The sequence below is a fragment of the Pagrus pagrus genome (assembly GCF_965226575.1).
Source record: "Pagrus pagrus genome assembly, chromosome: 10".
Classification (NCBI taxonomy): Eukaryota; Metazoa; Chordata; class Actinopteri; order Spariformes; family Sparidae; genus Pagrus; species Pagrus pagrus.
This window is the reverse complement of record NC_140194.1, coordinates 17,518,581-17,545,525: the sequence shown is the minus strand read 5'-3', so window position 1 is coordinate 17,545,525 and position 26,945 is coordinate 17,518,581. Positions and strand designations below refer to the sequence as shown.

The following is a 26,945-nucleotide window of genomic DNA, read 5'->3' as shown; positions in this document are numbered from 1 at the left end:
ATGCTTTATTAGAAAGTGGCACCTTCAATTCTTACTTAACCACTCAAGCGTTGCCTGGCAGGTTGACGAGACGTTTGAAGCCTCTTTAATTTGATTAGACTTTATATAAAAAAGCGAGTGTTTCGCCATCAAAGGTCTCATCGCTGCACTCTGCCCACCTCCTGTAAACACAGTTATGTAATTTCACACTGAATCATCCCTAACAGCTGATGATGAAGAAGGGGAGAAGGAGGAGGAGGAGGATTGTTCTTGGGACAGAGAGAATCGGGGGGTCAGGAGGGTTTCTGTGGGCGTCAGGTTCACTTGAAAAGTTTGGGTGTCCCTGAGGTGCGCTCGCACACCCCCCATCCCAGTCTCCCCACTGTTGCATAACACCAGGTTGTGTGTGTGTGTGTGTGTGTGTGTGTGTGTGCGTGCGTGTGTGTGTGCAGGTCCTCCTCAGTGCTGCTGCTGCTGCTGCTGCTGCTGTGGAGCCCTGGAGGAGGAGGCGGTGGTCGTGTTATTGAGCGGCCCGGCGGTGGAAGTTTCGCTGCAGGGGTGGGACTTTCTGTCTGCAGTCGGTTGGTCGGAGCTGAGCTGCGGCGCACACAAGAATGCCTCTGACAGCAGCTTTCCAGACTCCAGCGAGCAGCAGCACCAACACACGGACACCTCCGAGTGGAAGATAAACCCTCCTCCTCCTCCTCTCTCTCTCTTCTCCTCCTCTTCCTCGTCCCTCTGCTCCTCTCCCTCCTCCAGCTGGCTGAAAGCGTTCAGATGCGCTGAGACGGGAGGAGTGTGAACGCCGTCTCCCTCCCCTCCTCCTCCTCCTCCTCCTCCACCACCGAGCACCCCGGGATACACAGACCGGACCGGCACCGGTGTCATTGGATGGAAAGAGGCGCCTGAAGAAGGGAGAGCGGTGGAGTTGGTGTGCCATCCTCCTCCTCCTCCTCCTTCTCCTCCTCTTCCTCCTCCTCCTTCTTCCCTACTGCACCAAAAGAAAACTCCGGGTAAGAAATGCGTGCTCACTCAGGCCATTTGGCCACAAGGCGCTGCGCTCCCGTGCACAAAACGCAACATGCATCACGGCGAGACTCGGGACTTGCATGCGTCTTTCCTCTCTCCCCCTCTCTCTGCTTCTTTGTTGACAGTAAGGGGATTAATTTAAAAGCGTGTGAGGCTTTAGCTGCGCTTGTGAACGCACCATCATCATCATCCTCATCATCAGCAGCAGCAGACGGGATGGCAGCAGGCTGCTCCGGCACGGCATCCCTCTCTTTTCTCTCGGTCGACCCAAATATTGACGTGAATTGATGCTCGCAGCAGCCCTCGGTGGCTCCAGGGGTTACAGGAGGGAAAACAAATGGCAGCCCCGAGCAGCGGGAGCTGTCCGCTCAGCACCACTCTGCTCAACTCCGGCTGCAAACTGTGGCCTTGAAAAAACTTAGTGCGGGGTTTGACGAGCAGCTGAGGGGATGTGGTGCAAAGTGAGGGCAGGTAAAAGTCAGGAGAAGGGAGTTAACGCTGCTTTTTGTAGCTGATGTTGATCTTTATGCCTTGAATACTGGGGAGAGCCTTGTAAGACTGGGTGCCCCTTTGCTTTGAGAGTTATGCTGTGCAAAGTGTGAACAGGTCGTTGATGAGAATTTGTGATTTTGGGGGCTAAATAGATCAAACTGGCTTCACTGTACTCTTCAATTTCATCTCCTGAGTTCTGGTACAAATACCAAGATAATACATGTTTTCCCTCTGATATCTCATTTTGTTGAACGTTAGAGTTAAATCATGGAGTGTGTGATCAGAGATCAGTGCAAATCGACAATCCAAGGATTCAGCTGCATGTTTTGTTACTTTTGACAAAGTTTGATCAGTGGTAGTCCTGATTTTATGTGCTGTCGATTCAAACACTTTGCAGAGGCGATGGTGGAGAGGCGACGGTGAATGACACGACACTCAGATCCCTGCCCTCGTCCAACTGGTGGTGGTTGCAGCTCACTGAGGGTGCTTTAACCCTCTAGACCACCGGGATGCCCCTCATTTTTTTGCTGTTAATGATGAAATATTGGATGGTTTTACCACTTTAGGCCTTTAAAAAGCTACTAGTACTGCTGAGTAATCCAGCGAAGATCTTCAGCCTCATGCACCTTCTGTTTAAGAGCTGATTGTTCTTTGAGTGCACTTCTTTTTTTCTTTTTACAGTTATAGACTCCACATAGGCTACTCATATTTTGAGGGTTGTTTATTTGCCAAAAAAAGAAAAGACCACACAGTAAACAAAGTTAAAGATCGGTTTGATTGCTAGCATTTTGTTTTCGTGATAATATCGTTGTCGTGAAGTCGTTAGGCTGCGATAATCGTGTGGTGAAGATCTGGTAATGTGACAGCGATGATTCAAACAGAACAATCTGAAAAGATTTCATCACTCTGTTTGTTTAGGGGCAGTGGTGGCTTAATGGTTAGAGAGGTGGGCTTGTGAAGGGAGGGTCTCCGGTCCAATCCGGTTAACCGGCAGGATTGATGTGGTTGGGGAAAGTGTAAGGCAGCGCTTGCCCCTCCCTCGAGGTGCCCTTGAGCAAGGCCCTCATACCCAACTGGCCGATCAGACTGTGGTTGTACTGAGCAGCCTCCAGGTGTGACTGTGATCGAGGAATAAATGAAGGCTGTTGAAAAAAAATGCTCAGACATTATAACACAACCGGTGACCGGGTGTTGAGAGTAGACTTTGCGTTGCTTTAAAGGGTAACACACCTGCAAAAGCTGCAGCATGTTGTTAAAGTGTTGCAGATGCTTTCCTGTTGCACTGTAACTAAAGTTGGCTGACCGTCCTTCTCTCTTCTTTACCGTTCCCCCCTGAAGCCTCCCATCCCATACTGATTAATGATCTCCCTCTTGGCTTCCTCTCTCTGTTCCATCTTAAGCTGTGATTACCTGGAAAGCTTTCTGCATCAATTAACAGTTAAGAGACGTGTGGGAGGAGATTTTCAAACGATGAAACATTCTCAGGATCCAAAAGAGGAACGTTCACTCCAAAAAAAAAAAGAGAAAAAAAGACACCCAGCTTTGCTTTAAACATTTCAAACTCAGAGAAATTCAGTCTTGTTAACACGCTCAAAGTCTTTGAGTTTGTTGCCCGCAGCTTTCTAATAACACTGGAGGCCTGTGTGAAGTAGCTTGTGTGTGTGTGCCCGATGTGTGTGTGTGTGTGTGTGTGCATGTCACTGGGACTCTTGCCTCCTCCTCGCCGGGCTGAAATATGACCTGCTCAGAATTCAATTCCTCCACCAGCACTCGCAATCATCTCAGCCATTCGTTTAACACCAGCTCTCTTTCTCGCTCTGTCATGGGCTTCCCCCAGCCTCTACACACACACACACACACACACACACACACACACTAACCACCTACCTCTCCTTGTGTCCCAGTTGAACTCCTGGGAAGAAAAGTGTTATTAAATTAAGAAAACCGAGGGCACTTAACACTAGAGACATGTGTGAGTCTACTGTGACACCTACAGGCCCTCTGCCATTATCAAAATGGTCTTTCCTAAAGCTCGAATGCCGGCTTGCACCTCAATGTATCACAGCTAATATCTCCAGAACAGATCACGTAATGGATTGCCTCATTTTTACGGAGAACGCCCGTGGTCAGAGCAGTTTGCTGCCAAATACAGCTCACTTCTCTCGGAGATGCCGCGAAACGCAGCTGGAGGCTGGAGAGAGAATCATAAAATAAAGCATCACAAGATGAAACATATTTATGAGATTGAGACTCCCAGAAGTTATCAGGCATCGGCCAGTGTTGGCAACATATAAAACTGGCTGCTTTATTGAGAGTTTTCTTAAAGCGACAGCCCCACGTTTTGCGAAATGCTATGCTGATGAGATGACTGATACTGCTGTCACTTCTGAGCTGGTTAGGTTAGCTTAGCATGAAGACTGGAAACGGGGAAAATAGTTTGTCCGGCACCAAAAGTGAAGAAGAATCTCTCTAATTTGAACATAATAACGCTTTAACTTTATTTCATTCTCATTGGATATGACATGGATGTGGCAGCTAGCACTACGGTTAGCAAGCTAGGCTAACTAGCGTCCACTTTCAGAAGAACACAAACTGTCCAAATGTGAAAGGAATTCAAGTCTAAGTTTGATTTTATAGTCTGCCTTTACTGTTGAAAGTATGAGCTCTGTAGGAAAAATGTGTGACTGTCCAAATACCTTTGGACGTGACTGCAGTTACTCAGTAGTAAATCAATAAAGCTGTGCCTTGGCTTCAAATCACTGCTCTTCCCCACTTTGGAGAATTTAGGCGTCCACCCACTTTCACATTACCGAAAGTGAATGAACCTTTTTCCAAAACATTAAGTTGAGCCTGACAGACGTTTCTGCAGCACTAAGTGCTTTCTTTGTCCTGTATCAGCCTAATTGTGAGGTTGTTAATCTAATAAGTAGTAGATATAATGAGGTAGCTTGGTGGTGGTGCGGGGCAATGATCACACATGATTTAGCTTTTCAGCTTCAATATCCGGGCTGGAGACCGAGACTTTGAGATTAGAAAAGTGATGAACAATCAGCGCCGTGACACAGGTCCATCCAGGTGTGGAAATAAATGGGACACACTCAGCAACTTCTTTAATTACCCTGAAGACTGCGGCTGTAATGTGACGCATCCACGTGTGTGAAACCTTGATCGGGCTGATTCGGGAAAATAACACCTGCTCCGTCATCATTTATCAGGATGAAAAACATTATTCAGTGTAATTATTCTGTCGTTCATTCAACCAAAGAAACCCTCAGTCTCCATTTGTCTGGTTGTGTTTGTGCAGTTTTATCCTGTCTGTATATTAGCGGCAGGCTTTTCCTCGTAAGCTCATCACAAACTGCACAGAGAGCTTTTCTCTGTCTCTGGCAAAGACGGAGAGTAAATATTTAACCGCCACATTTTCTGAGACAAATCAAATTCCAGTTTCGAGCATTGTTTAAGTAGCTCTAGACTGAATAATCACACTAGATAGAGCACACACAAGTGGAGTCACCTTTTCCATTAACTCCATTTTGAGTTGTGTTGACTTGCAAAGACAAAGTCAAAGTAGAATCAAGTCCTTTAAACTGTTAGTGTCATAGGTACGACTAAAAGATGTATCGAAGCTGATCTGAAAGTGGCAAATTGTAAGATATGGCTAGAATTTTAGCAGAAATGAAGTCAAGTCATTGACAGAGTATGAAGAAACAAAGTTGTTGACGTTGCAGAGATGTCTACTGAAGGTAGCATGCTAACCAGCTAGCCCCGGCTCATCCTGTCTTGTAATACAGCTTTGTCCTGCAGGAGGTGATAGTCCGATAACCCCTGTAGTTTCAGCTGGGAGATGTGTGCAAGTGGCCAGTTTGCTTATCTTAAAATCTAATAAGTAAACAAAACGGAAAAAGAAAGGAAAATTATTTACACCTATTTTCACCTGAAGCAGTCAGAACTCAAGTTTCTCTCTTTAACAAAGCTAAGACGAGCTTAATTGCCTCCTAAGCTCTTCGTCAAACTGACTTAATTCAAACTCATCATTAAAGTATGTACAGAGCTGCTAGCATGACTAGTCTTAATGTAGGAAACCTTCTTTGCAGAGACTTCAGCGTACGTTTCTGTTGTTTCCCTACATTTGCTACACTTTCAGCAGGTTTTAGAAGTGAAGTAGCCGTGCCAAGGAAAACTTGAGTTCAGGGTTTGTTGCTCTAACCCTGAGTGATTGAGCTGATTGGCTGCAGCGTGCAGGTCCTTCCTGTCTCAGCTGGCGCCGCCGCTGACATTTCAAAGCCGGCGCCAGCCTGTGTGATGCTGCTTTTACTGAACCATACACCAAAATGAGCTGTCTAAACCAGAGAGTCGAAGTGTAGCTGGCATGGAAAAGCCAGATATCCGAAGAGGTAAGACAGACAGAGAGAGAGGGGGGGGGAGACAAATTGCTTTGCTGCCCGGCCTCTACAGATTGCTGTGCAGTGTTATATCTGGCCGTTTCACTCAGCGCAGCAGCAGCGAGGCAGTTAATTTGATTATGAGTCATTGGGCGAGATTAAAAGCAAAGTTGATTGATCAGTTGTTGGGAGAGCGAGCGAGACGGAGTCAGAGAAAGAGAGCAGCTGACAGGCCTGTGATCCCTTCTTCTTCTTCTTCTTCTTCTTCTTCTTCTTCTTCTTCTTCTTCTTCTTCTTCTTCCCAGCTGCTGTTTCTTATTTTCAACACAGGGACTCATATCTTTATTTTCCTTCTTTCTATTATCTCATCCATGTCTCACTTCTATCTTTATCTAACCTCTCCTCTCTTACTTCTGTTTCTCCTCTCTCTCTCTCTCTCTCTCTGTGTGTGTGGACATAAATCAGTGTGTCTGTTCTTATTGATCAGACCTGTTTTAACATGCAGCTCCAATAAAGTGTATTTCTTGTTGTCTTTCTTCCTGGCTGTTAGCTGCAAACAGCAGCAGCAGCTGTGGTATATTTACTGTACATCCAGTGTGCAGGTTCTGCTGCTCTCTGAACGGGTCTGTTGGGTTTGCCGTTGCGTCTGAGCCGCTTCAGCGGGGGGAGGACACGAGGCTGCCTCGTAGTGTTTGTTCCCTCCCTCGTCACGTCGGCTTTTATTGGCGACCCTGCAGCAGAAATCAAAGAGGCAAAGAAGCTTAAAAGGCAGCAAATAGCTTGAAAACCTTCAGCTTAGATGGCGGGAACGTGACAGTGGCTGAATTCATACTTACAGTATTGTACCAATGTTTCTTTCCATTTGTGCTTCTGGAGTTAAAGGACCACTATAAAATCACTTAATCCAATACTCCAGCACTGGTAGGCTTTAAAAGAGATGGCCCTGCATCAAGCTGTTGCGACGAGGAAAAGGATAGCTCATAGAGTTAAACCAGTTGAAAGAGATCGGGTGGTGCTTCTCGTCTGTAAGGAGGGGATCTTTCACTGAGCTGTGGAGCTCATGAGGTACAGCCAAAAATAGAAAGTATGCGTATGAGAGAGGATTTATAGCTGTGTATCTAAGAACATAATGAAACGTCTGATAAATGATCAAAACTGCAAAAACCGTCTCAGAAGTCACCAAGGTCTTTGCACAAGCACATTTTTTAATGAGGCAAAATGTTTGAGTGCAGTTGGGGCCACCCGGTAACGATTTTACCTGGTTTAGTAAAATTGTTCCTTCAATAAAAAAGTAGCCTGTTTCTGAATGAAAACCCATCACCTGAAACTGGAAGAAGCCATTTTATAACCTGAGAAATGTAGTGATCTAAACTAACTACCAGCTAATGTTGCAGTGAATCTCCTTACTAGGCCAGCAAAGACAGGATATAGAAAAGCAGGGCACTGGCAAGGGCTTTGGACCCAAAACATAATGTAATGACTAGGGCTGACATTGCAATACTTAAATGCAATCTTAAAACTCTGTAGTTAGGTAGCCTAAAGACTAACCTTAGAGCTAAAGTTACTAGCCAAATGGTAGTCAGCAGGAGCCACCACCGACTGTAGAAGAAGGATGATGTGGATTATGGCGAAGACGTTCTGCGTGTGTTAACATAGGAGGGATGTGTTGATACGAGTGAAGCAGATTTGGGAAGATCCCACCGGGGCGCAGACGTTTCTGTGGGTGGGCCCGAGTACAGAACAGTGAGGATATTTCGACATCCTGTAAGCTTATCGGATTATTGGCTAACAAGGTTGAAAGCACACGGTAAAGAAAACTGTTCCAAAGAAAGCCTCCATCTGCCAACTCGATGCATGAGTTGTTTTATCCGATTTCTCTGCCGCCTGAACCAATTATTCAGCCTCCCCTACAGAGATCAGTAAGACAACACTAGATTCTGCTCTGTTTAAATGGGCGTGATGCTGTAGCTGTGAAAGGCCAATATTGATGGAGTGGATTTGATATATCCAGATGGATTTCATCACGGCAGAGCTGAGGTATCCGAACACACGGGCACAGCCGGGACCGAATCCTCGGTACCTGGAGGAAAGTTTTCAAAGTTTTCCCCACAACTTAAGCCTGCGAGTCTGAGATAATAACCTGACTTTACAGCCCATAATGCAGCAGGAAAAAAATGCTTTTGCCTTGTTTTAGTTTTGGCACTGTTTGTTAACTCTGACCTTCCCTTTGTGTTGATTTCTCCGTTGGCAGCCTCATTACCGCTCCGGAAAATTGTATTTTTTACAAATTTCACAAGCTGTTTTCCGTTGCATTATTCACATGCCACTTAACGCTCGTCACAGCCCGTTCCGCAAGCAGACATTGTGACAAGATATTCATTTCATGCATATCTTGGTAATTAAAACATCCTCCACGGAACTGCTCTCAGTGTGCACTGGAGGAGGACCGTCTTTTTAGGCTTCATGAGGAATGTTATCAGACAGAGTCCCTGCAGCTCCGGTGAGATAAATCTAGAGAAGTTGAGCTCGTGTGGGCATGAAGATGACACATCGGTGGAAAAGCTTTTATGTAAATTTTCACCTTTCCTTTCACAGCCATCTGTTAATGAGCTGTCAGCAGCAGGAAAGCCTCTAATCTGACAGAGAAAATACAAGTGATGGACAGTAAATCACTGACACATGATGAGTGTCGATATCATGAAAAGAAGACATTGTGGTTTGAATGTGACAAAGTAGGACTGTGGAGTACAAAGGTTCTGCCTGCTCCACATGTTAATCTCCTCCCCTTCATGTTGGATTCTCATTTTTTGTTTCACATTTTCCCCCTGCCTCAGTTTAAAACACAAACTGTTCGCACCGTCTTCCTTTTCACACGATCTGAGAGACTTCTGCTTAGATTTTATGTGGCAGCTGGTGACGGGGGAAAATGGGAATGAGATGGGATAACAAGCAACAAAGGTCACAGGCTTGATTGTGTTCCTCTCTGTCAAAGGCAGCGCACGGAGGAGGCTGGGGAACGCTCCTCTCGTCTGCACGGGTGTCATTTGCACAGATGTTTACTTTCATACTAGTCTGATCGTGAAGATATTTTTTATTTTCCATTTCAAGCCCATCTCCTGACAGTAAGTTCGGTCTCCTAAATATTTAGGATTTATTAAAATCTGGGCGTCGTTTTCTCTCCGATTTAATGTTTACCTTAACTCTCTTACCTTCTCTGCTGTCGGTCGGCAGTCGTAGTCCTTTGCTGAGCATTTGTGGCCCTACTGGTTGTGCTGCATGACAACGGTTTCGAAATCCACTGTGACGATTCTTCTTGTCTCCCTTTTTGAATGACAATCACAGACTATCACTACCTGCTGGTTTGGAGACTTATTACCTCTCACACAGATGGCCATCGGTTTGTGGAGTTGTTGACCAAAACTTGTTAAACTAACTGAGAACACTTGAAATTGTGGGTATGTTTTGCAGAAAGCACCTCCATTTAATTTGCAAATTCTTTCCCTCAGATTCTGCCTTGACTCATGTTCGATCTTCTGGTCAAAATCTGAAGCCTTTTAAGATTTGGTTCGCTGAGTTTGTTGGAGCTGTGAGTCCCTTGTATGCCAGAGGGTATTTCTGCAGTTGCCAGGGGCACAAGGAAAGATTATTGAGGTTTTGAATAACTAGAAATTGTGATTCACTTAAAAAAATGTGTCTCCACAAACACAAACCCCACCTTCTCCCTCATACAACTAAAGTCGCCAGATGAATGTTGGCAATGTACGTTTTCTGCAATGTTTCCATTTCTTTATGTTGCAACTATATGTTTCTTTAGGTTCCGTTTTCAATTCCATGTTGTCCAATGCTGTACCAATGGCCAGGCACAAAAACCACTTGGCTAGGGTCAGGAAAAGTTCGTGTTATGAGCGACCTGCTTCTGTCGTGACGACCACCGCTGAAAATTCTCCCGTCTGGTCGAAAATCCTTGTTTTGATGCCACAAACACAGCTGGGAAGTGTCCCAACGTCAAATTAAAAGCATAAAGTGGCATCAAGATTGGATCAAAAGTGAGCAGATAAATGTTAAATAGCCTGTTTTAATGAATATATTTGATTTGAAGATAATGGCTTGTGTCGATGGCAAAGATGATAAAGTGGGAACCACTATATTAGATGATAATTTTGCCTTTTTAACACATCAAATGACGTCATTTCCTCAAATGCACTGGCCCTGAACTCAGATTAACAGTCTTTACAAAGCTGCAGTGTGTGTGTAGCTCTTTGTTTTCACATGTATTTCTATTTCAGGCGATACGGACCTCATTGTTAGTATCCTGCCTCCTTAAGCCCACCGAGGCACCAGAGCGCCCACGCTGCCTCATTGTTATTTACTAAATCTGTCTGAAGCATTGTCTCCCTCTCTCTCTTGCTCTGTCCCTTCCCATCCTTGATCTTCCCTCTTCTTCCTCCTCTTCCTCTTCTCTGAGGCTTCCTCTGGACCTCCCCTACACTCACAGGTTACCTTAAGCCGAGCCTGAGCGATGCTGGGCCGAGCCAGGGGGGGAGGGCGGCGCTCAGTGCTTCCCTCCCTGCCAGAGATTCCCCATGCTTTGCTAATGGCATATCAGCAGCTGTCAGTGGGCCCTGCACTGCGTCAGCCACTTTAATTGGCCTGCATGGCTGTGGTCTGCAAAGCGCTCAGCAGAATTGAGTCAACACACACCCCCAACCCTCCTCCAGCCCTTTTCTATATCATTAGTGTAATGCTCCCGTTTCCCCCGAGCCACTGAGATATGGGGAGATTCCAACAGGCGGGGGAGGAGGGGAGGATGGGGGCGGTGGGGGATGAGTCACACACCAGCGCCCACCTTTTTTTTCCCCCACTTTGCGGCGGAAGAGAGGGTCGCAGGAAAATATTGTTTTCTTTTTTTCTCTTGAAAAAGCTTCTGGGATTTTAAAGAAAGAGCCGGAGAAATGTAATTGATTTCTTTCTGTAAACTAAACTAAGCTGATAGCTACATGCTCCTGCAATCAGTGAGTTCACACAGAAGTCTATAGTGTGAACAGGTTCGGGGAATGATAATATGTCTTTCACATGTGCAATACATTTCTTTGCAGTTTGTAAAATAGTTGATTGTTCTCAAAGTATTCCAAGGTTGTCGAAGCGTCTTTGACAATCTAGGAATGAGATTTAACTATCAGCTGTCTTTCTCCAGAGTTGTACCTTTATTGCATCTCTAAAACAACCTGTGTATACGTTTACCTCTTCTTGTCTTACGAATAATGATTGTTATCTCTAAAGAGAAGTAGCGTAGCGTCGGAGGTAGTGTGATGTCACCATGCAACGACAAAATCTGTGAGGCTGTGTTCTCATATCAGATCTGAAAGACGGATTGTACGTGCTATTATTTGCAAGTGATCAGATCGGATTTTTGAGTCCAGACGTCACCAACATATCTGCATGGGCTGCTAGACAGTTTATTCCAGCGTGACTGTCCGCAGACTGTGTTCTCTGTGTTGTCTTCCACACTGCTATGCTAGGTAGCGGCCTGGCTAATGCTCGACGACATGACCGCTGCGATTGCCACGAGTCTAAATCCGATTTTTAAATTTCAAACCACCTTTAGGATCTGATTTGCAGAAATCGCATTTCATGTGGGTTTCTTTGGTGTCCAGACTTCTTAAAATCAATCTGGATATGCCAAAAATCGCTTTAGACCCACAGTCAAGTTTGGCTTTTATAGGGAACCTCCACTGTTTTTAAACATCCAAGTCTGGAAGTACTACTGCATAAGTGAAAAAGTTGTATAAAGCCTTTTGTGGCTATTAAGTCTGTTACATTACTTGACGTGATGTCACTTGAGTCAGCATCGATTTAGGCTGAAGACTTCAAGCTTGAAAAGTAACCAGACCTTTGAAGCCAGTTTCTCATCTTGTTTGAAGCTAGATCGAGCACTATAGCAAAACCCCTACACCTGATAATCCAACCAAAGCAATCGAGTTGCATTGTGGGTAATCTAGGCACCAGATTTTTACAAAGAAGAATGTGTGAAATAGAAAAGATCATATATCTGGCTCTGCTGCATTGATTTTGCCTTTTTTTTTAAAAAACCAAAAAACATTCATTGTAAGCCAGACAAACAATGGATCAATGAAACCGTGGTCACAATCTCAAACCAACTAAAACTGTGGGCTCTCTGCCCTTCAGTGAGGGGCCCAGGGCAAAAGTGTAAAGAGCCCCGACATCCCTTGTTATGCATGCATGTTATTGTGCATGTACTCCATCCTGTTCATGTATCCGAAGCAGCAGTGGATGTCAGGAGTCATTAGGTACCCAGGGTACATTTAGCTGTGGCCCGAAGCTGGTTAGTTCAGCCATGTTTACTCTGATTCACGATGAAGGCAAAAGACTGTGGACCGTGAGATTTTCGAGGTTTTTTTTATCTTGCTGCTGGAACTAAGCTTGAAAAGGTTATTGAAGCTGAATATTCGATATTTTTTTGATGAATAATAAGTGTGGCGTGCCAGACTCTGTTTGGACTCTGACATAAAAAGCCACTTGAACAGATTATTGTTTTAATGTTTGCTTGTTTTTTTTCCAGGCTGGCTGCAGCACCATGTCCTCGCCGCAAAGTGGGGATATATCAGGCTACCATCTGAGTGGTGAGTCGACAAAGCTGGTCACAGACTGTTCTCGCATTTCCCTTTACAGATTCCCTCTGCATGGGTATCCTTGTGTAGCGATTGAGCTTTGATTTTATCCACTGTTGTGAATATATGTGCATCAGTCTATGAGGTGCTTTGTGGAGTTTTATTCAGGGTTGTGCATCGTCACCTCTCAGGTCTATCTGACAGCTTTCGACAGCTGTATTCACAAGCTTTACATCACCTCCGGCCTCGTCTCCTGCTGAAGGCAGTCAATGTTACAAAACTTTTTTAACTTACCCTATAATTGGCTTATCTCTCGTGTTAAAAAGTGGAGATAAAGCTGTCAAAGTCCTCCCACAGAAGCAATTCATCTTGAGAAAGCCGGCTCGGCACAGGCTCATAATCCCTCTCTCAGATGCAACATGAAACGCTCTGACGTTTAATTCAGAGTGTCATTTCAATTTGTTTGTCACTTTTCGCCACATTTTGTCTCTAAAGTGTTATCTGATTTACATAAAACTTTATGCGTCCCGAAAGTCCAACAAAGCCATGTCAGTGCTCAGTGCTGAATGACAAGGCCTGGAACAGTGGCTGACTGAGCTCAGTCATTGTGAGCTTGTTAAGACTCGTGCCGGTCTTAAAATAAAAAATCTTCTCTGAACTTTCTGTCCTGGGTTTATTCCAAACTGTGCACTCAAACTCATCAAACCTCATCAAATATAAGATACAGTTATGAGTGCAAACCTTATGCAAAAATATATATTTTCCCTATTACCTGTAGTGCTATTCATCCATCTCTGCTTTGGTGTGACTTGACAAGTTTTGGAGATATGAGCCTTCATCTGGATATTAAAAACTCGACAGTAATGTCTCTTTTCAGAAATAATGACCTGGTTACTGAAGATAATCCGCAGACTTTGTTGTGAGCAGTTTCTTATAGGAACTATTGCCAGAGGACGCCATTAATGTCCCCTGCTTATACCCCACGCTGTCATGACCACTAGCCTCCTGTCCGTGATTTCTGGAAAGAGACATTGCTGTTGATTTTTCCAAATGCATTGTTTTTCTCCGATAGCACACATACTGTATGTCTCGCAGACGTTTGCATGAGTTACATTGGAAAGACCTAGCATGTGGGGCGTTGGCTAATCGGGAAGACGTCAGCATTTCAACCTCTTGCCAACGTCTTCCCAATTAGCCAACTCTCCCCATACTATGGCTTCCCTATTATCTTATAACTTCTATCTGGGTTGAGCGCCACAAGCTGAGTGCCATCTAGTCCCATTATATTCAAGAGAGGGCAAACATTGCTGCAGCCAATATCTCCAAAACTTAGCAACTCACACCAAAACAATCTAGATGGATTAATAGCACAACAGGTAAGAGGAAAAATAAGTCTGATTTTGGGGTGAACTGTCCTTTTAAGCACTTGTCTTGTGTGTCTGTTCCAGTGGTGCGTAACCCACCCGGGTGGGAGGTGGGGATCTACCTGGTGGGCTTCTTCGTGCTGCTTGGAGTGGCAGGGCTCAACATCTGGAAGTTGTGGAAATCTGGAACCTTTCCCGCGCCGTCGCCGTTCCCCAACTTTGACTATCGATACCTGCAAGAAAAATATGGAACGTCCTTCTCAGAAGTCAGACAGAAGGTACATTTACATCCGTGCTGCTCGGAGGAGTAAAATATCAGTGGTAAATCTGTGTAAAACTTTCCCATCAGACCAATCGAGCTTCGGTTGGAGTAAGTGATGAGCAATCATGTGGCTGAGGGTGGAGAGGTTTTCATTCCTCCTGAAGGCTGCAGATTTCAAAGACAAGTTTCCTGTGGCTGAAGGTTTTTTGTAAATGTACAGTATTTTGTAAGCTTTTCAGTTCGACCTTCAGAGTCTCGGGCCTCAATGGCAAATGATAATATAACAACCAAATTATTCTCATGTTTGCAAACAGTTCACTTTGAATCAGATTTCTAAAATGTTCTTGATCCTTTACTCCTCTCTGCAGCGTGTGGCTGCCAACAACCACCGGCGGACCTCCACCACCTCCAGTCGCAAACCCAGCCTGGCCCTGGGCGACACCCCGGACGGTTTCAGGGAGCTGGGCCACCTGGAGCTGATGAGCAGGGAGCTGGACCCGACCGGCATGGCACAGCTTAACCGATCCATCTCCACCGACTCGCTCAGCTCCATCTCCTCCATCGCCAATAACTTCGGCCACGACTTCACGGTCGGCCAGCTGGAGGTGACACTCGAGTTTGAGCCTTCCAGGCATTTAGGCCAGGGGACGGGAATGCTCCACATCACTCTGCACCAGGGCAAAGATCTGCTGGAGAAGGAGGAGGGAGACTTCCCCGGCTGCTTCATCAGAGTCTCACTGGGGCCAGAGGAGCTCAATGTGGGAATCACAAGGGTAAGGAAGCTGTAGTTTCCTTGTCTTTTTCTGCTTATATGAGCATGTTTAGCTTTTAGAACGATCGAAAGGAAAAAACACTAGTGATAGTGATAAGATGTGGGTGAGCTACCACATCTCATGGTCTGATCACGGAATAAGATGGGGTTTTTCTTCAGTCAAGACTTTAGCCTGTGTTGCGATACTAAACTCATGTCTGTGCAGAAAATCAGCGAGAAAGGCGCTTTCTTAAAGGTGACTATGTGTTCAGCTCCTAGAAATTTTGTGGTTGTATTTTACTGTTTCATCATGTTCGCTTTTCAGTCCTGTTACTGCTGGTGAAAACCCAATGTTTCCTGATTTTGCTGTTTCATCATAAAAGCCTTTATCTACACCACAGGGGACTGGCATTGTGAAGAATTTCTAGGAAATAAAACACGTTTACACCCAAATAAGCAGAGCTTTGTTCTTCGATAATACTGTGGTGAGGAGGATCATTTCCAGCCGCAGCCGAGATGCCGGGTCAAGCTGAGCCAGCACATGTGTATGAATAAGGCCCATTGATTACCTCAGTAAACCGTTTCTATTGAGTTTATGTCTCAATTCCTAGTTTCAAGTCCTCTTCAAAACAGCATGATGTTCATTTTATAAATTATGGTCCCAGTAAAATAGACGATAAAGAAGCGTATGATTTAGGACATGGCTACCTTGTGATTGACAAGGCGCTTCCACGGTGTGTCCTCCGGTTACAGTCAGATCCAATCATGATAGAGGCGTAGCAAGGCATATCCTGCAGCTCCACCCTTTTCGTCCAAATAGGTCATTTCTGGATCCAAAACACAAAACGCCAAACTTGAGGCTTCAAAACAGTAGTCCCCAACCCAATAGAAGTAATTTTTCTGGTTTGGGTTAACGTTTAGTTATAAAGAGCTTAAGGCAGTGCTTCCCAAATGGTGATCCGTGGCACCAACAAGGGAGTTAAATCACATGTTATTCTTTATTCATCTAATTTTCGTCTTAGTCTTGTGCGTTGATTAAAAGTTTGGGTGGGCCCCAGAAGATCTGCAAGTTACAAATAGGGCCACGTCATTGTTAAGTTTGCCAGTGAGCTGACTTCATCAATTGATCACTTTAATGTGAGTTTTTGATGAATCGTAGCACTTTTGAGTGGGTTCCCAATTTACTTCTCTCAAGCATGCGCACAACTCTACAGGTGGTGGTAACAGGATGTGCCAGGAAAAACGACAGTGGGGAAGAAAGTTGTGATTCAAAATGTCAGATTTCACAATGTTCAATTCATCAGCTTTGCAAATGTTTTATCAGGACTTCTGTTATACCTCAAGGATACAGCCATGCCACTATCGAGGCTACAACAGCCATTACAAGGCCAGATGGCTGTCACACCAACAGTCCAAAACATAAAGGTTTTTGATAGATAATCAGCAGATCCTCACTTCAGCACTATAGTGTGTAGAAACGTGGCTACTCTTATGTTTATGTAAAGTTAATGCACACTTTTCAGTGTTTCAAACATATGATCATTATAGATGAACCAGTTCCTCGTTAGCTCCCATTATCGTACAAAAAGCAGACAGCAGACGTTCAGCATAATTGCCAGTAGGCTGCTAATAGAGCAGAGAATCCGGACTGAGGGGAAATAAATGAAAGGAACAGTTTCTCAGATGGTTAATTAACAGTTAAGATGTGACGACTGAACTCGGGCAGAGGACTGAAGATAAAAGTCGCTCCTGACGTTGTGGGAGAGCAGTGAGGCTGTAGTGTGTGAAGCCTTCGCGCTCTGGGGCAGCTTTGGCTCACTTGAACTGTGTTGAAGATTTCAGCCCTGGCTGAATTTTAGACAGACAGTGATTCGTCCCGCGGGATGAGAGGCTTGATCCTGGAGCCCGACAAGCCAATCCTTTCCTATCTGTCGGAAGAGCCCATTTCATTTGCTTGAGAGGCGATCCCCCTGGGAGCTGGACGTAGTCTGGAGGGTTGATTTCACATCCTTACGCTTCATCAGGAGTAGATGTGACTGACTTTCAGATCACTCAGGTTGAAATGTAGCCTGTTTACCTGCAATTTAGGTTATAATGATGATGACATGTGCCATCTGGCTTTATTTTTAACGATGAGTTATGTAACAGTTCTTACAATGAGAATTGATTTTATGTTCACTGAGTTTAAAATGTTGGTCACAATGCTGCAAGTCACAATATTAGGCAGGTGAGTGGAGATAAGATAAAAGGCTCGGATGATACGTCAGTGTTAAATGTGAGACAGAATAAACCACTGGACTATCATCGTACAATCCTGTTAATATCTCTGCAAATCAGTGAGCAAGACAATGTGATGAAGATCACAGATTGTTCAGGTTTCTATTCTTATAGATTTCTATTTTTATAAAAAAAATGATATTTCTGTGAGGTTCATTTTTCCATAAACTCTTTATCTTTCTCTGTCATGATTTATATCAGGATATAGAATCTGACATATTGTGATAAAGGATTTATGTTTGTATGGAAGTCTACTTCGATTAAAAGAAAAAGGGAAAAACAGGGAAGAAAGTCACAGTAACTGACTTGTTATTTCTCAGTGATGGAGGAAGTCGGCTCCTCTCCTTGAGTACTATGAATACCACACTGTGGAAACTGAAGTAGAAATCCTGCATTTAAAACCTTACTTAACACAATTTCATAAAAAGCTTGAATCTAATGTGGACTGACCGCTCTGTCAGGAAAGGAACAGGACTACATTCCTCCATCTGCTCCACCTGCCACTCGCCTTCTGCTCTTAGCGAGACGTTGCCAGAAAAATTGACTAATCTCTGCCTGGCTGTGAGTCATCAGCATCGCGCCTCGTGTGACTGTGGTTCTGTACAGTTTGTGCTGGCTGGCGGGGACGACGCGCAGACCCACAGGGACTCCCCTCACTTGAGCACGTTGTTATTTAATGTATTAATGTGCTCTGGCTGGGCGCGATAATAATGGAAGCAGCCACTGATGCAGCGGCTTTATCGGCTCCCTCTTTAATGTCGAGGAGTGGTGAGGAGCCAAGGAAATGCTGACATCAGCTCCACTCGCCCTCATGGTCAAGACAGCTTCTCTCTCCCTCTCTCTTTCCGTTTTGTGGTTTCTCTCGCTCGTTTTCATCTCCTGCATTTCTGTTGTTGTTGCTTCACCTGTCCATCACTCCCTCTGTCATCTGTTTTTCCCCTCATCTCCCCATTTTTTGCTGTCACTGCTTCTTGCTCTTGTTTGGACTGCAATAATGCTAGTGCCTCTCTCTTTGTGCAGCTCACACACACACACACACATGCCTCCTTCTGAGCTGTTATTGCCTCATTTTAACCACACACAACTCTACTGTTACCCCTGAAGCGATAGGCTGAACCGTGCAGACAGGCGGCCTCATGTTGTGGATGGAGTGCAGGTCTGTGTTGGGCTGGCAGAAAGATACTGTCTGCTTTGGATGCTTTATATCTGTACGTAGATACACAGTGTATTTACACAGCAGCAGCAGCAGCAGCAGCATCGGGGCCTTTTCTGGATTCTGTAGGTGTGGGATGTATGGCTATGATGCTATTCAGCGGCTTGATATGAAACACAATCCAAGGTCGGGCTTGCAAGCTGATTTGTAGACCCTGTGCTCGGAATTCACAATTCTTTTATTGTGAATTCAACGTACAGTGAGTTATTGATTCATCAAAAACAACTCCTGCTGACCTCGCACAACAGATGCTTTTGTTTTATTCAGCTCGACTGTGTACGTATGAGAGCCACACTGTTATTCCAGAGATATTGAGCAGGAACCTTCCTCATTGCATTTCACACCTCAAGATCAAACAGTGGTGTGAAGACCAGGGCTATTATTAAATCCACTCTCCTTTCCACGTTTACTAGTTGCCTGGTAACTTCTGCCCGCCTTGTACAACGTCATTTCGGCACATGCTTTAGCATCAGATCTCCTGAAGTCAGCACTAGCTGCAAGGCAAATGCTGGGAAATCTCTGGTTGTGGCAGCTGAGTGTCTCACTACGATCTGAAGTAGGCGTGGTGTGCTCTGCTAGCCAGGCCTAACTATCTTCAGACTGTCCCAGAAGGGTTTTGGCTGCCAATACATTTTTTTCTTTTAAAAAACTCATCAGGATAAATGATGGACTTGTACCTTTCTGCAAACCAAACATTTTTATATGCTTCCACTTGCCGTTTCTTCACATTAATTTTACATCGTTATGGTCTGGTTAGGTTTAAGCACAAAAATCACTTGTTAAGGGTTAGAAAAAGATCTTTAGAGATATGGCAGCTCGTCTGCATTTTAAAATGTTTTCACTGTAAACACTTCTTCAACATTTTTCTGAAATTGCATTAACATAATTAGATTTTATGATTTTCCTGCCAATAGATCTTCAAGTAGATAGTAATTAGTTTTGTTTCTTTTTAAACCTACGTTGCTGCTTTATCTGAGGTCTTTATGTGACACTTTGGGCTTTTAGAAAAGTTAGATAGACAGAGGACACTGTGATCCATTAAATCTGTGGGGACCTGAGGTTTTTTCGCAGTTCGCTCAGTCATCATCTGATTCAGAGAAAGTGTTTAGTCATTTTGTGCTTGACAGCCTGAGTGCTGAAGTCGAGTGAGTCAGGACAAACAGATGTTACAGCCCACACCACATCTTTTCTTGTAAAGTCAGATTCTTGTCTTTAATTGATTTGATCATTGCTACAGCAACGCCTTTTGTGCAGATGTTTTTATTGCCGATATGTTTATATTTGTCAAAAGGTGCAATAATCTGTAACATTTCCACATTAGAATGTCTAAAAGCAATTAGACCTACGCAAGTCGACGAACAAAACTATAAGTAACATGGGTATAACTTGAATACATGACCTCAGAGTTGTGTCAGATGGTTGTTTAAGAATGAAGACAACAACTCCCATGATCCCACACTGCTTCATGGTGTCACCAAACTCTGTCTCTTTCTATAGTTTTGACTAAGAGACAGAAATTACATACTGTTCTGTGCTTTCAAACTCAAGTGACACAGGATGTGTGTCGACTATCAAATTGACCCAAAGTTAAATTAACTGGTAGGTAAATGTTATAGGAAGTTTAAAATTCTTTCCTTTCCTTTTCAACTACTTCCTTCCTCTCACAGGTCCAGACAAATGCATTCACCGTGATTTTTGATGAACGCTACTCCATCCCCGTGGACTTGTCCACGCTGGAGGAGTACAGCCTGTGTTTCGCCGCTTTTGGTATCGATGCTGATGAAAGAAACATCAGCGCCGGGGTAGCAGACCTCAAGCTGTCAGACCTGGACCTGACCATCAGACCATTCAACGCCTGGCTCTACCTTCAAGATGTTAATAAGGTGGGTTACAATACAGTGATGTGTCAAAGGCTATAATTTGATATGATATGATGAAATACAGGATTTTAGGCACATTTCCAGTGTGACATACAGTGTGCCTCCCACTGTAAACTAAAGTATCTTAATACTGTATAATGTGTAAGAAAGCATGGTGGTGTTTGAGAACCTCTGCTGGACATTCAGCAGAACTACATGTCATGTTCGATCAATATGAATCAAAGTGGATTACTTATAGATTCACAGATTATCTGATCCGATACGTTATTACTAATGCAGTCAGATGAAAAAAAAACAACCTAATGACTCAATGCATATACATGTATGGTATATCAGGTATCTAAGGTTGGTGGATACTGAAAGTCCTTCATTCAAAATCTTATTTCAAAAAAGTCCCAAACTATCATGAGCAAAATATACTAGAAGTAGCAAAAGTATCACTAATGGATACCAGCCACCTAAATATGCCACATTTTTTCATCAACACCCATGCATTATACCCTGACTAATTGACAAAAATGTGAATTTTTTTTTTTTTTTTAATCTCATAATGTTAATTAAAAGTGAGCAAAATCCGGATCTGGTTAATGAGGTCTATTCTTGGCTGTGACCCATCCTCCATCCAAGCTTTGTTGAAATCTGTTCAGTAGTTTTTGTGTAATCCTGCTGACAAACCAACCAACGACCAAACTACAGCACTGATCATTAAAACAGGACAACAAAATGACTCTTGTAGTCTGTTTCACATCATCCGTGTCAGGAACAGTATGTGACTTTGTGGAGCCAGGACTGTGTCAATCGACTAATTACAGGCTTTTATGATGTTTGATTGTGATCAATTGATGCATTTAGCAATTTTGAAAAGCTATTATATGTAATTAATTACATTTGCATTTAAATTATGCACAATAAAACTCAAAATTAATGAAAAGATGATTTAATTATTCTAATCCTTTTTCCTTATTAGGGTCCTTGAATGATGAACTACCAATTTATGGAATCACTAAAGTTTTAAAAGGAGTCTTATTGAACTGATTTAACATGATATTGCATTCACTAATATGCCTGCTTAACATATTCTGTCTCACAATTCATCTGTTTCCTGCTTTTAAGGTGCAATATATAAGAATTTTAAACTTAAATTATCAACATAATGTGAAGCAATAAGAAGGGATATTTGCTTTAATATCTTAATATTGTTAAGTGCTTCCTGTCAAAGCATCGCCCAGACTGGCTGTAATATTTAACGTCTGTCCTGCTCAGGCTGTGGATGCCGTTGGGGAGATTCTGTTGTCTCTCAGCTATTTGCCGACAGCAGAGCGCCTCACAGTGGTCGTGGCCAAGTGCAAGAACCTGGTGTGGACCAACGGCAAGACCACTGCAGGTCAGAGATGTGTGTTGCATTGCTGTTTATGTTTTATTTGTGTGGGAACGGGGGCTGCATGAGAGTGTCTGTTTTTCTAATGGCCAATATGTGCACATTTTTTAATATCACTCATTTCCCTTGATAGAACACAATACCAACTGACTCAGTAATAACAGACTCTTAATGTCAACTCCCAGAAGAGACATTTACTCTCATCCAGAAAGGCAGACGGAGCTTAAATGTCTTGTTCATCACAGATATGTAACATTGGAGTAATTAAGGTCACCTACTGAAACATCGTCATTATCATCCACAGAGCTAATTATGTGTACAGGACTGTGCTTCCAAGTAATTGTTCTTTAATGACGAATTTAGTGCATGCCCTTCTAATGTGTGCGGGGGTGTCTGTGTTTCTGCATGTGTAGTTTGGGTTTTAGAAGCCTAAAACGCGGTCGTAATCATAGTAATTCCTTATCATTATCAGATCCGTTTGTCAAAGTCTATCTCCTGCAAGACGGCAGGAAGATCAGCAAGAAGAAGACTTCCACCAAAAGGGACGACACAAACCCCATCTTCAATGAAGCCATGATCTTCTCCGTGCCGTCCCTCGTCCTGCAGGTGACACTCAAGACTGTGACCCAAACACAACTCGAACGAGGAAACGATGAGATGAAACCTTATGAATCCACAAGGGGAATTTAGGTCAAGGGAAAGATAAGGAAGATAAAATGTGATAACAAAAACAGAATAATAAACCCGCATTTCATGTAGTAGCTTTAACAACAGTACATACATTATTAAAGCAACAAAAAGAACATGAAGAGTTGTGTTCATACAGCTAATAATCATAACAAAATCTTAAAAAGACCTCATGGAATTAACAGGAAGCTTTATGATAATTAGGATACTTACAACGTGTTAACCATGAATGTAGTTTAAAATATTCAAACCTTTCTCCTTCCTGCTTCTCAGGTATTGTTTTATCGTGCTATTGACAAATATTGCGCTTTTTTTGTGCTTATGTGTAAACTAGTTTCTCAAAAATGGAAGCGAAATAATGTCTCTCAAGAGAGGTCCTAGATAAATACAAATAAAATAATTAAAGAAAAATACGATATAGCACAAGATTTGCATGGATACAGAAGAGTCTACATCCACATCAGTGGCGCTTTGAGCTAAATGCTAATGTCAGCATGCAAACATACTAACAATGATAATGCTAACAAGATGCTGTTAACCAAGCATGTTTACCATGTTCTTTCTTACCATGTTCACCATCTTAGTTTAGCATATTGACATGCTAATATTTGCTAATTAGAACTAAAGCAAAAGTAAGCTATGGCTGATGGGAATGTCACTGCATTTGCAGGTATTGATTCGTAAACCAAAGTCCTGGAAAAGGTCAAATTTCCCTGAAAACCACAATGTAGACCCCATAGTGACTCTACGAAGCCAGGGGATCACCAAAGTCTCTAGGATTAATCCTCTGGGGCCCATGGAAGCCTGTAAAGATTGTCAGTATCGATTAAATATTTAAGTCTTCAGGACCAAACAGCTTGCAGGCCAACATTTTTTTTATCCCTAGAGCCACATACAGTACAAACATAACTATGACAACATCATTAAAATCTCCCTGTGGTATAAACTGTGCCTTTTTTAAATGCATGGATCAGTCCAAAAATCGTTTTAAAGCACAAAAAAGTTATTTCTCTACACCATTAACGAAATGAGCCAAACAGTGATCAAATTAAATGTGAGTAAAAAAGTGACGAGGTTCAAATGCCAAAAACAATAAAAAGTAGAGGATGTTGTTATTACAAATATTCATTTTACTGATTTGGAGGAACCGTGCTGTAAAAGAAGATGCTGAGTCATGCTCACACAGCAGTTTGTGTAACCACATTATGCTGTTTGCAGGAACTGTCCCTGAGGGTGACAGTGGCAGAGACCACGGACGACGGCCGGGGCGAGAACCTGGGTCACGTGATCATCGGCCCAGAGGCCAGCGGGATGGGGATCACCCACTGGAACCAGATGTTGGCCACTCTGAGGAAGCCCGTGTCCATGTGGCACCCTCTGCGCAGGATCTAGCCCTCTTTGCTCTCGTACATACCCGACCAGTTTAAAGTAAAACACTCGCTTCTTCACGTTCCTTTCACCTCTCCTCTTATTTGGTGCCAATATGTTAAACTGTTTCAGTAAGATAAGAGTGTTTAGCCCACAGGAGGATTGGAGTGTGTGTGTGTGTGTGTGTGTGTGTGTGTGTGTGTGTGGTATGTGTCGCTCTGCTGGTGAGTAACAAATTGGAGTAAACACCTTATCTTCATGTAAGGGGAAGGAACCTGAAAAGCCAGTGTTTGACCATGAACAGGGTGTATCATTGATCCATGGATCAATTATGTCTTTAGTATTCGGCTTCATTCTGGAGGAGGGTGGCATTTAGGAGGAAGCAATGCATATTATGGTGGCCCTGAGAGCTCAGTAGTGTAAATTACACTGGAAACAGACAACCCATAGCATTTCCAAGTAAGACTATCCTTGGCACCGCTGTTGCAAAGACAACTGGAATGCTCTTTTTTTTCAGAGTAGCAGCTACCATCAACAGAGGGGAAAACATGAGTTTAATTATTAATTTAGTCTGTAATGAAGACATGAAAGCAGATAGAAATGGTGCCAGAGCTGCCAGCCTGAACCAATCTAAACACCAATGGTGTCATTATTCTATAGTCATTACATTGTGCAATTAACATTAATTCAGAATGACAAGGTAAAGCAAAAAACTTGTCTATTGCCACTTCAGGAAAAGGCCTGCAAATAGACAAATTACAAGCATATTAACACTTTAAGACCTAGACAGCCGGCGGAGGCCGAAAATAGCTATTGTTCTAAGTTGTTTAATAACTTTAGAATGATAACAGCTAATCCTATCTACAGTATGCTTTAACAACTCATGTAAAGCAGGCTTTTCAGTGGTATCACACATGTCTTGTCTGGGCTAATGTCCAAAGGGTTATCGCTAAGCTACTTTTGTTGATAATGTATTTCTCTGTAAAAAAAGTAACCTTTGCTTCAATGTCCTCTATTATGATTTAAAAAGCCCTTTATCTACCCTCTGAACTCCTTAATAAAAATTAAATAAATTCATCCATTCTCAGATAAAACAAATGTAAAATTAAGACTTTATTGTCTGTATTTGCTTATGCTTTCTCTATTTGTATGTTTTTGATGTTGCAGTGCGTTGAGCTGTCAGGGCCACCAAGATTAGTATTAGTATCTGATGAGCTTTTTTAAAAGGTGTGCGTCCTTACCTTGTCCCCTTGGCTAGAGAATCGGGCTAAGGCTATGAATATGTGGATACCTTTTCCCTCCTTGGAAAGTCTTGGTCAGAAATGTATGTTTTGGACTTTGAGGTGAGTTTTGAGTAACAAAGCGAACCCGGCCTTGTCAGGCGTGGCCCCCTCTCTGCATGGTGCCTATTCTGGTTGTAGCCTGTTCTAGCTGTCTAGAGAATGACTGACTGGATATGGGGGGGAAATCACTTCTCTTTCAGGAAAACGCTCATTTGTCTTTTCAAACCAGTCATTCAATTCCACCTTCTTGATTGATTTCGTAGCGGTTTTAGAGCCGAGTTGAGCTAGCTCTATTGGATTTGCTTGTGTAATCTGTTAACAGTAAGGTTGATAAATAATAGAGGTTTTGGTATGTTCTGTATTTATTGTGCTTTTGAAAAAAAAATCCAGGTACTCTTATCCAGGTGAAATAATTGTAATTTGTAGCAGTTGTTACAGGGTGGCCAAATCAGATGTAATTAGCATATAAATGTCATATTACATTGTTCTATTTTTACCATATTTAATGCAATACAAGTTGCAAATGCATATTTAACAGTGTAAATAGTGTACTACAACATTCATTACCATTTCCCCCCCTGATTTCTGGGTGCAAATCATGTTTTTCATCGTATCACACTTTAGTGAACATCAAACTTCATTTACACACACTATATTTAACACCAATATCATTGCTGATCAATTAATTATTATCAAAAAACCTCTGGGAATTTAACTTGTGATGTGAAGTATACTAACCCCTTTAAATGGGTTTACATTTCCTTTCATGTTAACATGGGATACCTGCAAACTTCTCATTAGCACTGGTTTAAACAAGAGCAGCCACCTTGCAGTCTGAAGACTGAATGGTGTTGCCGCTGAAAGTTTTTTGGATAAAAATTAAGATAATGTGACAAGGGTCTTGTAAAAGTCCAAAAGTGGCTTTTTATCTGCCCGAGATATCCTCTACAACATTGTGCAAATGTGCTGTTTTGTTGTAACTTTTGAATGTGAACTATCATGTGAAATACCTGCTAAAAACATCATCAGCCTTATGCGTTGTGATTTTTGTTGTTTTCAAGCAGAACAAACTCATTTTTCTTCAAGGTCTGCCCGCATTCCTCACCTCACTCTGAAAATCAATCCAAAAATAACACACCTGTGGTCATGTAACACACAATATTTCCTACTGTGCCAAATAACAAAGCAATATTTTCATTTACAATCAGCATTTGCATTTGATTCAACAAAGGTGTAGCCTACATTGACCATGCATGAAGTTATTTAGCACTTGATGTGGATGTGCCTCAAGAATACAGTGTATTGTGTGAATGCTGTTTGAAATAAAAGCAATTCAACAGTAACTGTCTGACCACATGTTTGTTTTGTTGGAGAGACCTGGAATTGCTGAAATCTGAGAGGGGGGGAAGTAGGATGTCTCACACTGCTCTTATTTTTGGATAAACAAAAGTCATCTTGGAGAATTGCGGGTGGAAAATGTAGGTCAACATCATGTGGAAAGGGAACCATTACACTGAGATATGGTTCTTCTGTGAAAACACTGGAAGAATTTAGCATGTCAGACTTTTTCATATTGAAACTGTGCTGTGAAAACTGAGCCAAAGGAACTGTAGCAATCAATTTTAAAGAGCTTTATTGACATAGGAAACAGATGTTTACATTACCAAAACAAGTAAAAAAAAAACCAATAACATAAATAACTATAATAAATAAATAAGTGGGGGAAAAAAAATAGAAATATGTACACAGTGTTGTAAAAAGTACCCAAAAGTCATACTTAGCATAGCAAAAGTAAAGATATTGTGTGAATATATTACTTTGGTAAAAGTGAAAGTCCCCCATATGAATACTTGAGTAAGTCTTAGTATCTGATATTAAATGGACTCAAGTATCAAAAGTAATTTTCTGGACATAAATTACGTAAAGTACGGGTAAAAGTAGATTATGTTATGTACTTATAATGTGCACTAA

The 26,945-nt window shown here is 42.7% G+C and overlaps 1 protein-coding gene across 1 annotated transcript; it reads left to right on the top strand.

Moving 5' to 3' along the window:
- Positions 1-753: 753 nt before the first annotated feature.
- On the top strand, positions 754-26,317 carry syt12 (synaptotagmin XII). The gene is made up of 8 exons (XM_084364279.1): positions 754-992; positions 12,463-12,523; positions 13,960-14,153; positions 14,506-14,910; positions 20,046-20,261; positions 21,522-21,642; positions 22,109-22,242; positions 23,542-26,317. Exons 2-8 carry the CDS (start codon positions 12,478-12,480, stop codon positions 23,713-23,715), a joined length of 1,290 nt encoding a protein of 429 aa, XP_084220405.1. The 5' UTR covers positions 754-992; positions 12,463-12,477; the 3' UTR covers positions 23,716-26,317.
- Positions 26,318-26,945: the final 628 nt, after the last annotated feature.